The sequence below is a fragment of the Lagopus muta genome, chromosome 1, assembly GCF_023343835.1.
Source record: "Lagopus muta isolate bLagMut1 chromosome 1, bLagMut1 primary, whole genome shotgun sequence".
NCBI lineage: Eukaryota > Metazoa > Chordata > Aves > Galliformes > Phasianidae > Lagopus > Lagopus muta.
Genome location: NC_064433.1, coordinates 24151272 through 24167672, shown reverse-complemented (window position 1 = coordinate 24167672; position 16401 = coordinate 24151272). Strand labels below are relative to the sequence as shown.

General features: G+C 37.5%; 1 protein-coding gene across 2 annotated transcripts in view; it reads left to right on the top strand.

Annotated features, from left to right (window-relative positions):
- The window catches only part of CFTR (CF transmembrane conductance regulator), a 100916-nt gene that overhangs the window by 65019 nt on the left and 19496 nt on the right, over positions 1-16401 (top strand). For both annotated transcript variants that reach the window (XM_048946695.1, XM_048946688.1), the window contains 7 exons: positions 1222-1350; positions 4604-4641; positions 5965-6218; positions 7284-7363; positions 11580-11730; positions 12835-13062; positions 14401-14501. In XM_048946695.1, the coding sequence (XP_048802652.1) occupies positions 1222-1350; positions 4604-4641; positions 5965-6218; positions 7284-7363; positions 11580-11730; positions 12835-13062; positions 14401-14501 (981 nt within the window). The remainder of the gene's footprint in view (positions 1-1221; positions 1351-4603; positions 4642-5964; positions 6219-7283; positions 7364-11579; positions 11731-12834; positions 13063-14400; positions 14502-16401) is intronic.

Below are 16401 nucleotides of genomic sequence, written 5' to 3'. Positions count from 1 at the left end.
AATTCTTGAATATATTTCTTGTCGAACTGCCTAGCTTATATTCTGGTACAAATAATGAACAGACAAGTAAGCTTTTTACTCTGTTTTTATGGGTGTGCTGGAAATCATGGTCAATCAAGTTTGAGTTTTACGCCAACAACTGGAGCAAAATTCCTTTCTTTTTCTTATAATTAACAATATTACGTGATGAAATAATTTTCTTTCCAAGGTTTCCCCTGCCCCCCCCTCCCACACCCCTCCATTTTTCTTTAAAATTGTTTTTGATAGGATAGAAAAATTTTCTGTAGTAGTTTACTTTGTGGAAAAAAGTCCAGAAGAAACGTTGAAACTCTTAATTTGCTGAAGCACTGTCCATTTTTTCTTTTGCTTTATTGTTTTGAGCAGAACAAAAATCCCTTAATATATCTATGATTTCACTTTAACAGCATATTAGTAGTCTGCATTCCAATATACACTGAAAGAAAATTGCTGTTGATTAACTATTACCTGACTTTCTGAAGTACTGGAAAAAATCTTTGTTGTTTCTTTCAGTGTTATCTGAACATTTCAAATTATCCCTAAACTGTGATGTTGGAGTGAAGATAATTTGATCACCCAGTATCTTCCTCACCTGGCCATTATCAGGCAATTTGAATCAAATCATAGAATGATTTGGGTTGGAAAACTTAAAGATCATCTAGTTTGTGTAGCTTAAAGATCCTTAAAGATCATTTACTTCCAACCTCCATCCATGGATGCAGGCTTCTCCAACTTTCCACTAGATCGGGTTGCACAGGGCCCCATCCAACTTAGCCTTGAACACCTCCAGGGAGAGGGCATCCACAGCTGGGCAATCCATGCCAGAGCCTCACCACTCTCACAGTGAAGAATTTCTTCCTAACGTCTAATCTAAATAATTCCTCCTTTAGTTTAAAGCTGCTCTCCCTTGTCCTATCACTGCATTCCATGATAAAAAGTCCCTCTCCATCTTACCTGTAGTCCCCCATTAGGTACTGGAATGCCACTATGAGATCCCTCTGGAGCCTTCTCTTCCTTGGGCTAAACAACCCCAACTCTCTCAGCCTGTAGTGTGAATGCTACAGTTCAATTATTTGGAGTCAGCAGAAAGAATGACAGCTTTCATGTGAGTTAGCAGAATGAATGACAGCATTTGTGTGTCAGAAATTTTCACAAATAGGTACTATTGTCATTGTAACTATGGTCTTATCAATTCTCTGTCAGGAATGCTTTACTGATGATGCTGAAGGCATGGGTACTGTTACCACGTGGAATACTTATTTCAGATACATTACCATCCACAAAAGCTTGATTTTTGTACTGATTTTATGTGTGACTATCTTCTTATTTGAGGTAAGAAAATCTGTTCCCAGTTTCATTTTCCTGCAAACGATGTTTCTTCAAATGATGTAGTTTGTGATAGAAGTATAAAGGGATGAAGGATCAAGACATTAGTTGATGCGTGTATCGACCAGCGGCAACTGCCGTTAAAATGATTATTTTTTAAATATAATTTCTCTACCTTTTAGTTGAACATTGCTCACTGAAGGTAATGATTAGTACATGGCAGAACTCAGATTATCACTGTTACTTCTGTTACATAAACTGTTGTCCTGAGCTTGTCTCTTTTTTGCAGGTGAATGAATTCCTGTTTTCTATGAAAAGAAATCTTTACAGAGCCTTGTGAATTTCACAAGTGCACACATATCAGTCCTGGAGAGTTGCTTTTCATAATGTGTTATTAGTTTTTCTCTCAGTGAAGGAAGAAAGGGTAATAATGCAGAGAGCTGAAGGCCTTTGATGGCATTTAAAGACAGGTGGGATTTTCCCACAGTGTGCAGAGAAGAGTTTTTTCCAAGTACAGTGAAAACACTGTCAGAACATGTGCTGAAGAACTTCTGCCTGATCACATGCCTGATCATTATTTTACCTTTTGTGGATGTTTTCTGCTTTTTGTCTTTTCTCAGCTTAGGAAAGGCTTTTAACGTATCTACATAAACTTCTAGTATCCTCTTTTACAATTAATATCCTAAATTGAGAGTTTTTTCTAAGGCATGAAACAGATTTCAGAGAAAAGGCTGTGATTAATGGGGACTGTATTGATATGCCAACTTATAAAATATAGCTCCCTTTTCCCTTGACATTTTTCAGCACAGGAAGAAAAAAAGAAAAATCCACTAGGAATATAGGATTGCTTTTTGACTGGTTGTGCCAGTGAAGGGTTTTTAACAATTCTAAGTTGACATTTGGCCTTCTTTTAGTATCATGAAACCTGGACATGAGTGATAATAGGCTGAATTTACAGTAATGTTGCATTCTGGATGACTAAATTAGTTCTTCTGGAACCGATGACTTTGTGTCTGGAGCTTGGGTCTTGTTTGAGATCCCGCATTTCTAAACCACTTCCAACAACATGATTGAGCATTTTAATGTGTAGCTGTTCTTATTATGTAAGTTCTATTTTCCTGGTGTGGAAAATGGCATGATAAACATACAACAGCAAAGTTAAATGTGATTTGTAGGAGAAAAGGAAATTTTAACTTTGAGGTGTTTGCCTCTATATTCAGCATATGTTTCCAATACTGGTCACAGGTTTTTGCTTTTTAAATTAGACAAAAAACTTTTTAAATAATTCAAAAGCCTCTTCTTCTAACTGAGAACAAATCTGATGACTATGAATATCTATCCATCATAGTTAAAGTCCCCAGTGTAACTATTGCTTAAATAAAATCCTATTGATAAATTAATGGGCTGGGAGATATTTAGATATAGCACAACCTATGTAGCCTCTATTAAGGCTCTGTGTATGAGATGAAATACCGTGCAAGTATGTGGCCTGCAGTTGCCCTTCTGGCCATAGGTGGTGAAGAAAGTCTAGTGCTAAACACTGAAATATTGAACTGAGAGAAAGGTGACAAGTAAATCGAAAGTGGAATTTTAACAGCCTTCAGAACTGGATGGGACTACTATGAAAATGCTAGATATGCTATTTTAGATTTAGAATGGATTACTTCATATTACAGATCCCAAGGTGGGTTCACGGAGAACACCATAAGTCGGCCATCGGCTGTACTTTCTTTCCACACTTGTAGAGTGTGTATTTGTGTGTGTGTAGCTCACTTGAGCGGCTCAAAGCAAATTTCCTGGATGTAGGACGCAGAGACCAAAGTTAGTGAACTAGAGGAAGAGCAGTTATGCATGGAAACATTTAGAAAAGTTTTGTATTCTTTTGCAATACATGCCATTAACAATTAACATGCACTGTCTTCCCACCAGTATTCTGTTACATTTTGTTGCCGTTTAACTGATGGCAGCAGAGGGGCAATCTGACAAGTGCTGTCTGACATGGAAGTGTGTATGAAGCAGAAGTGTGTCATGGGATTCCTCCATGCAGAAACATGGCACCCATTGACATCTGCTGACTCCTGCTGCATGCTTACGTGGATCAAAGAGTGGTTGTTACCACAGTGAGATGGTGGGTGATGCATTTCAGCAGCAGTGACAGCAACAAAGACAGGCCACATTCTGGATGACCTTGCAGATCTTTATGAGCTCTTGTTCATTGCTGGTGAAAAGGCGTAGTTATTGGTGGTGACTATATTGAAAAGTTGTGTTTTGTAGCTGAGAATTTGCTCTATCAAATGGTATCATTCTGCTCTTTGTTGTAGTTTCCATGCAAATAAATAGGAGGCATTATTTTCAGAGTGGCCTATGTACATTTAGATAGACAAGAAATCATAAGTAGAAAAAGAGACAGAGTGAAATGGAGTGACCTACATGAAGTTCTCCACTGACTCAGAGAACAGACAACATTTGTTGTAGAGAAAGCTTCCATTGGGCACAATAAATAGAGTTGAATTCTGTATCTTAAAATATGCTAAAGTAGATTATGTGGTGAAGTATGTAAAGCTAGCAGCCAAACAAGATCAGACAAATAGATATATCAAAGGTAGGTGTCACCTGGAAAGAGCAGTAATGCAAGAGTAAAAATGTTAAAGGTTTTGAATTATTGCCTTTGAATATATTGGGAAAGAGACCTCTTTTCTTTTCTTTTCTTTTCTTTTCTTTTCTTTTCTTTTCTTTTCTTTTCTTTTCTTTTCTTTTCTTTTCTTTTCTTTTCTTTTCTTTTCTTTTCTTTTCTTTTCTTTTCTTTTCTTTTCTTTTCTTTTCTTTTCTTTTCTTTTCTTTTCTTTTCTTTTCTTTTCTTTTCTTTTCTTTTTTCTTTCTTTTCTTTTTTTTTAAAGAGCCATCACGAAATATTAGATTTTGAAAATTAAAATATGTTAAAGCATACACTGAATATCCCTTGTCATTCAGAGTGCATTAACAAGCCTTTGTTAATAGTATGGTAAAAAATAATACAAGAATATTAAAGAACTTGAGTGCCTGATTGTAATAAAAGTCTAAATGTAGCTTTGCTGGTGGGATGCACTAAATGGTTTCTGTGGAAGGAGAAGCTGATCTGACGAGGTTTTGCTTCAAGGAAGTTTGATTTCCATAGATTTACAATGCTCTCTCTACAAACAATTATAGAACAAAAAAAAAAAGTAAATGAGAAGATCATAATGAGACAAGACAAAAAATTAACTGTTTTCTCTGGTCACAGGTGGCTGCTTCTCTTTTTCTGTTATTATTTCTTCAAAAGTAAGTAATTCTGATTATTTATTGAAGGACTGAAGAATACTTTACATTGATTTTTGTTGTACATAATTAATACATTCTGCCAGAAGTCCATATAATAGGTTCTAGCTTAAGTTCAATAAAGTGATTCGTAGATGGAGGTGGTACCTTACACTTGTCCTTCTCTAAGTGCTAACATTTGTATGGTTTGTGTCTTGTTACTGAATGCAAAGCAGTGACAAAAGACATTTCCTCAGTCAGCTCACTCTAAAGATGTGTGGACTTATTTCTGAATATGTTGTTGTTCACTGTTGTCTTTCAGGGTCCAGCAGATGAGGGTTAAAACATGCTGAGCAGCAGTATGGCTTTTCATGTGTCATTGCTTTTGCTTCTTATTTTAAATTTTATCTTATTTACAGGAGTAGAACTAAGTCTGTATGTTCGAGCATAGGAAATGTGGTAATTAATGTGTGATTTGGGGGGGAATTTTGGTCTCCTCTTAGCCTAGGTCACTAAGGTTTTGGATTAAATTTTATCTTTGTAAAAACAAAAACATATTTTAGAAATTACTACAAATGCTGATAGATGAGAGCATCTCCAAAGATATGTGAAGAAAAGAATATGGCATATATTGCCTTGGCCCCTGAACACACACGGTCTAACTTTGACTTACTGGCACTTGAGGTAGATCATGATATATATGATGGTGTGAGTCCAGAGGAGGGCCACAAAGATGATCAGAGGGCTGGAGCACCTCTCCTATGAGGAAAGGTTGAGGGAGTTGGGACTGTTCAGCCTGGAGAAGAGAAGGTTCTGGGAAGATCTCACTGCGATCTTCCCATACTTGAAAGGAGCATATAAACAGGAGTGAGACTGACATTCAGTGCAGATAGATAGTGACAGGTCAAGGGGGAATGGCTTTAAACTGAAAGAGGGAAGGTTTAGGTTAGAAAGAAATTCTTCATTCAGAGGGTGGTGAGGCACTGGAACAGGCTGCCCACGGAATCTGTAGATGCCCTGTCCCTGGAGGTGTTCAAGGGCAGGATTGATGAGTTCCTGGGCAGTCTGACCTGCTCATGCAAGGGGCTTGGAAGTAGATGATCTTTGAGGTCCTTTCTAACTCAAGCAGGTGTATGATTCTATGATTTTATTTCATAGGATAGGATAATTCATATAGGATAGGATATTTCATAGGATAATAATAGTAAATGACAGTTAAACTATATAACTGATCATTGACTTAGTTTTAAAAGAAATGAACGTTGCAGTGCTATTTATTTAGTAGAGAAATTAAAAAGAAACTTGCCATTTCTGATAATGCATTTATTTTTTATTTATATCACACAGTACAGCTGCAAAAATAAATGAGACACAAGCAGAAAATGCTACCAGTGACAACCCTCCAGTGATCATCACCAACACCAGCTCCTACTACATGATTTATATTTATGTGGGAGTTGCAGATACCCTGCTTGCCATGGGAGTTTTCAGAGGATTGCCCCTTGTGCATACACTGATAACAGTATCTAAGACTCTTCATCAAAAGATGGTGCATGCAGTTCTTTATGCACCTATGTCAACATTCAACACTTTGAAAGCAGGTAACTTGGATGGAGACTGATTGACTCGTATCGGTTTTATTTTAATTAAACAGGTTTTATTCTGCTAAAGGATACTGCTGCTTTCCATTTAAATTGTCAATCAAGCTGAATGATAAAAGTTTGCTATGTAAAGTGATTTGTGAATCTTCTAATGGTTGCACTTACTTTAAGTATGACATATTTCAGTTGTCAATTCTGATTCTGAAATAACACCTTTTAAGTTGGCATAGAATGAGAAAATTCATTGTTAGAAGTTTGAGGCAATAAAACCAGAAGAGGTTCTAATGAATAGCCTTTGTCTAAAACTGTAATAGAAAAGATACAGTCTAAAGATACGTGGTGAGTGACAAGGAATCAGATATGGATGATAAATAGTGCTTTATTTCATGAGCAGTCCTACTGAAATGGCATAAAACATCAGTTGGTGTGAACAATGGTATTCATATTCAAATTTGGCTCAGAAGTTGATGCAGAGTTCATTACATAACTGGTGCAACAAGTTCTGTTTGCTGCTGAACGTGAAATTCCTTTCCCATACCCTACTTAACTGATACATGCTGGAGTACAGGAAGCATTGGTAAATGACAGTGTAATATAGGATCTTCCTTCATTTTCCCATTATATTCTTAGTTCTGTTGTTATTTTGTGGTTAACATGGTATTTCTGCTCAGAAGCTAAGAAACTGCTATACAAACTAATAAAAACACTGACGTACAAATTATCCGTGTATCAGCATAAGCCTGATGCATAAAGGGTGCAGACTTTATGGCAAGGGTTTCTGTCCTGTTTTACATGTTAATTTGTTTTAACTACATTTTTTTGTCTGAGATTCCAAGACCTGAATCAGAAATTGTAGAATCATTCTTTTTCATGATGTAGCTCCATTAAGCTGTAATGGAATTGCTTGTAGTACAATACATCTTGTACTTACCTTTAGCATTTTGTGTTTAGAAAAAAAGAAAAAAAAAACTGTTTTGTTTATTTGTTTTGTAAAAGTAATACATGTAGCATTTTGTGGGGAGGGTGTTAAAATGCTTTATTTATTCATTTATTCTTAATCCACAGGTGGTATACTCAACAGATTCTCTAAAGATACAGCGATACTGGATGATTTACTTCCACTGACAGTATTTGATCTCTTTCAGGTTTGTAGAATAGAAGTTCTCAATTTTTGATGTCTTCTGGCATAGTAAAGTTTCAATTGTACATAAAGAAATTATGTAATGTGAAGAGCTAACAGGAATTAAATCCCAACAGTCTCTTTCTTTCAGTCTGTTCACATAGCTGCTTATCTTGTAAGTTGACCACTGCTTTTGTTTTTGAGTTCTTGCCGGAGGTCTACCTACACTCTTTGTGCAAACTTCTTTCGAGTACTTGGGCACAGAAACATTTTTGCCCTGCAGTCTCCTTCGGTACAAGTCCACATTCACCTTCAAAGGTGTAAGATACATTTCTAGGTTCCTTTCAGTTATTTTGGATCAAGATGAATATAGACTGTGATGCCCTTGTTAACTACTTGTTAGAAAAGACAGGGTTAGGAATTCTTTGGAGGGATTTTACGAGAGTTGTAGAACTGCAGAATTTTATTTTATTTTTAATGGCAATGCTTGGTGCCAGTGTAGCTGCTGGGAAACTCCACACATTGCCAGATCTTGACGAGCTTTGAATAACCTCCAGTACATTCACACTGAAGAGAGCACTGAAGAAATATAGAGACAGAGACAATTCCAGTGCTTCTTAGAGGGGCTGCCTTTCCTTGTTCCTCATCCCAGCTGCGGCTCTGTATGGATCCCAGCTAATATCAGTAGTGTCCCAGCATACTGTTGACACACTCCATCTGTGAATTTGCTCTGATTTGCAGTTCTTACATGATGATCTGGTTAAAACCAAGTCCCCTTTCCTTGTTTATTAGTAATTTGTAACTTTGCCTTAGGGAGGCAAGTGCAGCTCCACCTTAAGTTCAAGAAAATAGCAGCATTACTTTGTGCATTGCTGAAGTCCTGAATCTTTGCTGAATGAGTAAACGTGGGCATTAAACCATTCTCTTTTTTATTATCCATTGCTGATGTCATCTTCAGCGTGAATAGTATTTACACAGTATCTTTTCTCGTGTGTTTTTTTTTTTGTTTGTTTCTGACATTTTGGATCTGCCATGGAGGAGTTATTCCAAGCTGAATTTTGTTAGTCCATCAAATTCTATGTCAAACTCTATACAAGAAGCTGACCAGTTTTTCATATTTCAAGGTTAAAGAAAATAATCTCTACCTGTAGCTTTTCTGTTCTGATGCCTTTCAGAAGCTAACTTGTAATACCTATTGGTATATCTCTTTCTCCTGAGTTTCAGGTGTAGAGGCTCCTGGACATGCATGGCCAGTTGCCCTGTCTTTCCATTTTTTTTTCTGTAGAAGATCATTAAATCTACCCACTGACACTTTTTACCAGCCTTTTCCTTACAAGACATTTCTGTTCATCCTCTGCAGCTTTTGAATTGTTTGGCAGTTTCCAACTTCCATGGACACTGCGTATAAACAATGTCAGATTCATCTGAAAGACATACAGAAATTGTGACTCTATACGTCGGTTATCACAGAGTCAAAGGATGGTTGAATTTAGAATAAATGTGTAGACCTAGTCCATAGAAGATAGTCAAATACTAGGATCTCTTCAAACCTTCTGTTCAAAGCAGGGTCATCTACAGGATTTTGGATACTCTCAAGGGTGGAGACTCCACACGTTCTTTGAGCAGCATGTTCCAGTGTTTGTCCCCACAGTGAAAAAGGTCTTTCTCGTGTTTAAATGGAATTTTGTCTATTTGAATTTGTGCCTCTTGTCCTTTCACTGCTTGACAGTTAAAAGAGTCTGACCGCCTTCCCAAATCAACTCCAGATACCTATGGCCTAATAAATTTTACATCAATGGCAAGAGATACCGTCTGTGCTGTTTTCTCTGGTGGCCATCTGTCAGAGTATGAATTACAGCCAGTTAATGACTGCAGTAGCTTTAAACAAGTTTAAATGCCTATGTCAGTCTTCCACCAGTACTTACAGTGGCAGCACCATTTTCTGAAATCCTTTGCATGAGATGCTGCTAGCATATATTGCTAGTCCCGAAGATTTAATATTATCTCAGTCATGAGATCACAGTGAACTCACTGGACATTTATACTTATGGTCTTAACCACATTATCTCAAAATATTGAACTGCCATTGGTTAACTGAATTGGCTGTTGCAGTCATCACCACTTTGAACCCTGGATGAAGTCTTTATCACTTGTGTTTGTTAAAATGAAGGCATACAGGAAGCACTGGAGTAAGTCTCCTGTTCTGGCCTCCATCCCAGCCCTAAAAGCTCATAATCTGAGGTCACTGCAGCACAGTCCTGTGGCTTTTAATTGATCTTCATTAATTCTCTGCTGGTATTCCCTGAGCATATACCAATGTAGCCAGCCTGTGTGTTGATTTTCACTATTGACATTTTGGAGAAAGTAGTATTGTCTGTTTGTTTTTACATTTGTTTTGTTTTTTGAACCTGCGAGAGAACACTAATTTTTTATATTCAGCTTTTTAGAAATAAGTGTTGGACCTGTGGTAGAACTGTGTGGTATGATCATGGTCTTTGCAAAATTTAAGTGAATAATGGAAATGGGAATTAGAACAGCCACTGTGTTACGCAGTGATCTCAAGTAACCTAAGACCTGTATAATTTGGCAGGTGTCATTTGAATAACTCATTTTCTTAATAGTAAAATAAAGAAAAGGGGCTAAATTCTGCAGTTTGAAAAAATGAATAAACACAAATTCATTCTTGTGTTTCCACAGACCAGTGCTATACAAGCCAACGTGTGTCAGCATTCTTTTAATAGAAAGGGGTAAAGTAATGAAAGACATCTTTAACTAGTACATCCATTAATTTTTATTCATAAACTTTGATAATGGCATTACACTGATTGTATTTCTGATGAAAACATAGGGTAAGAAGCCTATGTTGAACACTTAATGTTAGTCTGACTGTGAAAGGCATCAGACTTGGAATACTGGAAATCCAAATCATTCCTCAAAACCACACAGATTTAATAGCTAACACAGGAACTGCAAGTAACTTCTAAATGTGAAATTAGCTCTGTTTTCCAACTATTTCTTTCTTGAGATAATGGGCATAACCTGGAACACAGGAAGTTCTGTCTGAGCAACAGGAAGCACTTCTGTGCTGTGTGGTTGGCTGAGAACTGACACAGGTTGCCCAGAGCCTGTACAGTTTCCTCCTTAGAGATCTTTAAAAGCTGCCTGGATGTCGTCCTGGCACCTTGCTCTGGATGTCCCTGCTTGGGCAGGGGTTGGACCATATGGACCCAGGGTTCCCTGCCAACCTCAGCCATCCTGTGATTCTGTGAGCTGGTCAATTACAGTGATGTTTCAATGTGATCGTCATTCTGTTGAAATTGTACATTTGTAGTTGCCTTCTGCTGATAAGTTTGCAAGCTGAAGTAGTTAAGTGTGAAAGGTAACACCCTGATATGAAGTAGAGTTTTGCTATTCTGCATACATGGATGTATTTGTGTTTCATTGATTCAGATATGGGACAGAAACAGCCCAAGGGCTTAAGGTGCTTCTAGAGTAAAGATTGACTTAAGCAAATCTGTCTGGAGATACTGAGGATGAGGTCTCAGGAGAACGGTAGTAGTCTCTGGTAGATTTAAATAGACTAATTTGAATGATTTTTCCCATCTGTCACCTCAAAACTTTTTTTTTTTTTAACTTCCTGAAACTAACTTTTCATACCGTAAGTCCTTTTACAACTCATCTCCTGTCTTCTGATTAAGATGACTACAATCACTAGGTTCATATGTAGGTTATAGTCCCTTGCACAATTTATGATGTACCATTTCCCATTTTTTCTGACCCTTGGAAAACTGATTGGCCCAGAATCTGCAGGAGAGTGGCACTCAGCTTCTGATAGCCTAGCACACCTAGCCCAGACAGGACAGAGTCAGAATCAGTAGGTTTCAAAGATGATTGCAGGTACAGCAAGTATCATTGTTTTAGCTGGAGTGAGTGCATAGCTACTGTTTTTGTGTGTATATGTTTGACTTCATAATTTAGAAGTTTGCAATACTGTCTCTACCACAGAAAACATTTCTTCCATGTATTAGGAAAGGCAGACATTCTTATAGATGTGGATCTGGTCTCAGTTATTCATGATCTTTTCATAAAGGCTTGTTCTCAGCTGCAAGTACTACTCAAGTTAGCTTTTTATGGTTATCAAAACAATGCGTAGTTGCTGTGGGAAGGAAATTCATCACCAATCTCTAGTCTATAAAATGACAAGTTTACTATATCAATAGTATTTTTCTTTCATTCTACAGTTAATACTGATTGTGATTGGCGCTATAACAGTAGTCTCAATATTACAACCCTACATCTTCCTGGCATCAGTGCCTGTGATAGCAGCCTTTATTGTGTTAAGGGCATACTTCCTCCACACTTCTCAGCAGCTGAAACAACTGGAATCTGAAGGTATGAGCAACAAAATTGGTAGACTACTAAATCCAGCACAAATCAATTGAGAAGTGATTCACCCTGTCACCTCTTTGCCTTCTCTCTTATAAGATGCCGTTGTCTCTGGGAGTAGAACACTTATCTCCTTAAAAGCACTGCTGTTACTGATCCAGCCAGTACTGAGTGCTCTGCTGCCAAAGAACAACGGAGAAGACCTATTTAAAGCTGGGCTTTAACACCACTGCAGCTGAAAACAAATAAAGTCTTGAAATACAATTTTCTTCAAAGTAAACTTAACTTGAAAAATTGTGATCAGATTTAGTATGTGCCTCACAAAGTTGTTTCTTTATAAGAAAACTTTAGAATCTCCATACCTTTCTTTGACGAGTGCAAGTAGTTGTTTTTTGTGAATAAGTTATTTGACTAAATTTCTTCCTCTCCCCTATTATCAGACTAACATATTCCCAATTAAAATGGAAAAACTGATTCTGAAGTGTGGGTTTACAGATCAGGACTGTGGTCCTTTACAAAAAATTGGCAGGATCTGACAATCCTCAGTCCGTTGTGAATCATCTTGCCTTTTACTCATGCATAACTTTAAATTTGCTCAGATATAAATTCCAATTTGTTTCATATTTAGAGGGGTTTAGCACTGGCGCTCCATTTTTTGTGTAATTCAAGGTTTCCTTACAATTAACACCATGACAGGGGAGTGGAATCCAGAGCATTTAAGTACTCTATCTGTGCTAAACAAACCCACCCAAACTTACATGACGGAGTGGTCAGAATTGTAGGAATTAATTTTGGCTGGGGAGGAGCCTTCTTTCTCTTGTGACGTCTTGCAGCTGACCAGGCGTTTCTCCAAGCAATATGCTGACTATGAGGAATTAATGTGGTCACTTGCTGGCAAGACACTGAATGGAACTGCAACCCAATCATGCAAACACTGTTGCGTATCCTCTGCTAGGATTACTTCAACCATGTGTGCCAACAGCATAGATAAATTAAACCAATGACAGTAGTTACACTGCTAGGAGTCAGACACAGGGCTGTGGATTTGTGTAATATGAAAAGTATTTTCTTATGAGTGTTTATGATGTTTGTAATTTAAACACTTTACAGCTCGGAGTCCAATATTCACACATCTTGTTACAAGCTTAAAAGGACTGTGGACGCTGAGAGCCTTTGGGCGGCAGCCGTATTTTGAAACCCTGTTTCACAAAGCTCTGAACCTACACACAGCAAACTGGTTCCTCTACCTGTCAACTCTGCGCTGGTTTCAGATGAGGATAGAAATGATTTTTGTTGTCTTTTTCAGTGCAGTGGCATTCATCTCTATCATAACCACAGGTACAGTAACTTTACTGGAATACTGAAATGCAGGTTTTGCCTCTGTTTATCAGCTCGTCTGTGGACACTTCTGATGACAGTAAACACTGCACAGTTCAGCATACATTGCAGTCACTGATTGAAGTATGTCAGAGAGTAGAAATTGTGTTTTACTTAAAATAGAATTTATACCACAGTTGTCTGCTATTGTAGAAGGCTCACTGAAGAGATTAGTTTGAAAATAGGTTATCTGAGGGGCAACAACTTTCTTTTCTTGACCCAAACTGCTGCAAAAGTAATCTGGTGGCTTCCAAACCACATAAAGATAACCATGTGAATGTACTGAAAAGCTTGGATGGTGATTATTATCTATATAGCTTGAAGTTTTTTAGTAAATTGAGTTAATATTCCTCTCATTTTACAAATAGCTGAGTGAAAATGGAAAGATTTAATGACCTCTTAAAGCTGCATCACTAGAAAAAGCATTCATTCAGTTTTCCAGTTCCCACATATTGATCCATTTCCTGGTGTGAATTTTTGCAAATTCCATTAAAAATCACCTCCAAAATGGCTCACCACTCCTAGTAAACAGAGTACACACAGGAGAAACACTACGTACCTTACTGTTCTACCTGGAAGCTGGGCCAGGCATAGCCAGTCACTGACAAGCAGAGTACGAGCTGAAAGATCCCAATGAAAACTGAATAATTCAGCTTTGTGGAAAAATTCTGCAAGTTTAGCTACAAATATCTTTTAAAAGAGTTTCTAATTCACTGTGCTCTCATTTACTTTTTTTTGATTTTCATTCTCAGGCATTATACTCCCCTCTCCCCTGTTTTACATTGAACTTTTTGTCCAGGATCAGTGTTATGACAGCTGATGAGCAAGAATTCAGTGACTTTAAGAATGAAGTTTTTTATTCTAACACTATCTGAGTTTCATAGCTGATCATACTTTTCTTGATCATACATACAGTACCAGATCTGAAGCTGGATGGCCCTGGCTGTGGCAGGGGAACTGGAGCTTGATGATCCCTGGGATCCCTTCCAACCCAAGCCGTTCTATGATTCTGTGATTCTATGATTCTATGATACCAAGATTTAATTGCAAATCAAGATCAGGGTTTTTAGTGCATTCACTGACAGAACCAGGAGTTCAATTGATGACTAAACTGTCAATCTTCTTGTATAACCAACAAATCCATGTTTTTTTCCATGAAAAAAAAGAGAGAATTTGAATTTGAATATGTATTTTAACATGTTATATAGATCTTCTATGCAATGTATGAAATATATATTCATTTTGTGAACTTTGTTGGCCATATATTTTCATATACATTAAATCTTTTTCCTTTTGCAGGTGATGGACCAGGTAGAGTTGGCATTATTCTTACATTAGCCATGAACATCATGGGAACCTTGCAGTGGGCAGTAAACTCAAGCATAGATGTGGACAGCTTGGTAAGCATAAAGTGTGCTCTGCTGTGGTTTGTTTGTTTAGAGAACTTGCTCTGTTGATTATAGGTGCTCACTGAGTTATTATCAGACCTGTGTAGCAATCAGAAGTGAAAAAAATTTCCTTTCACCTTTCACAGCAACCTCCTGGCTTTGGGACAGCACTGAGTTTTTTCATGGTCAGAAATTCTCCTGGATGAGAAAAGGGAACAGCAAATGCTTGCTCTTGAGGATTCAGATTGCATAGCAGTTATGGGAAAGCATCTGAAAGACTTGGAGTTGCTTTGTTATGGTTATATACCTAATCAAATCTTGGTCCACTTAAAGGCTTTGCACAGCAGATTTCAATGGATGAGGCTGAGCTGCTTTCATGCAAAATGGAAGCAATTTAAAAATCATTCCTAGACTTAACTGGTGGTCTTTTTCCAGTTTTACTTAGAATAACTTCTGAAATAAGGCTTTGCTGATCTCATTAATTTGTGTAGTTACTTCATTAATTGAAACTGACTTTAAGCTTTAAGAGAGAACATTTCACAGGATTATCTTATCATCACCTATTTGTTGAGAAGCAGACAGGAAACTCATAAAAGAATACATTTGTTATGGTGGTTTTCATCGTGTAACAGTCAATTCTCTCACACAATTAAGGAATTCTGGGATTGATTTTAGACAGAATTCTTGTGGCAAACTCCATATAAACCCTAATTGCATCTATAAAAAAAAAAAAAATCTAAGATAAAAAGTCCTTTGCATCCAGTCATAATCTCTCTGAATCCTAAAGTATCTTCTCAAGCCAAGCCTTCAAGCGCTGGAAAACAAATAACTTTCACAGGCGACAATTAGATCCTGATTAGCTGAAATGAATTGTTTTGAAAAAATGGAGCACATTTATTTTTTAAATAAGTGATTCAACCACCCTCATCCTGAAGGAAATCCTTAAGAGCCCCAAAACTGGGAATTAGCCACTCACAGAATCTAATCTCTTGTTGACACATACAATTGGTGATAGTCCAGAAAGCTGACTGCCATTCAGGGACACATTTTTTCCCTATCCACCAATTGTTTTATGATAATTCTTTCTTCAGTTGTTAGTACAGGCTGCCTTGAAGGGCAAGCAGTTTGTGCAAGGGCTTGTTTGCCAAAACTGCGAGCAAGCCAGACTGCAGTGCTGTGACCGATACAAAGTAAAACATCCTATTGGTAAGGCATGGCACTGAACATTCAATGAACTCTCTTGTGTAAGCTCACTTTTAGCCTTATGTGGCATGATGTAGTCACTGAAATATCACAGTCTGTGAGAGCCATGTTCATTCATACTGCTTAGTGCAAATTGAAGATGCTTCACACAAGAGCAGAAAAAATCTTGGTATAGTATTGAGAGGGTGCTGGACACACCAGCGTTTTAATAAAGAACTTCCCCTTTTTAAACTACATTGATGCTAAGCTGTCATCTATTAGTAGTAACTACAAAGTAACTCCCTTTCCCCTGAAAAAGAACAAATTGCCTTATATGTTCGTGAGTTCTTTGTATTAAGACAAACTAGTATATTGGAGCACCGTATTAATGGCAGTTTTCTGAAGGTGCATCCGTTTGTAGACAGATCTTGTGGTCTTGTTTTGGTAATGGTTTGCTGCCCTCCCCCATCCCATGGATGTTTAAGTATCCCAGCTGCCAAGCTCATAGATATTGCTGGCAGAATGGTTTCCTGACATTGAAAAGCTGCTTCTGTGCACAAACAAATAACAATAGCTTCATGGTCTCAAGGCAATAAAACGGCTTCATTGGGTAATTCAGATATATTATTTCCTACCCTTTTCCACATTTGACGCTTCCCTCTTTACAGTTATTTGGTTAAGGATGTCCTGCGAGGGCTTGCGTGTGTGCCTGGTTTAGTGTTCTATTTTG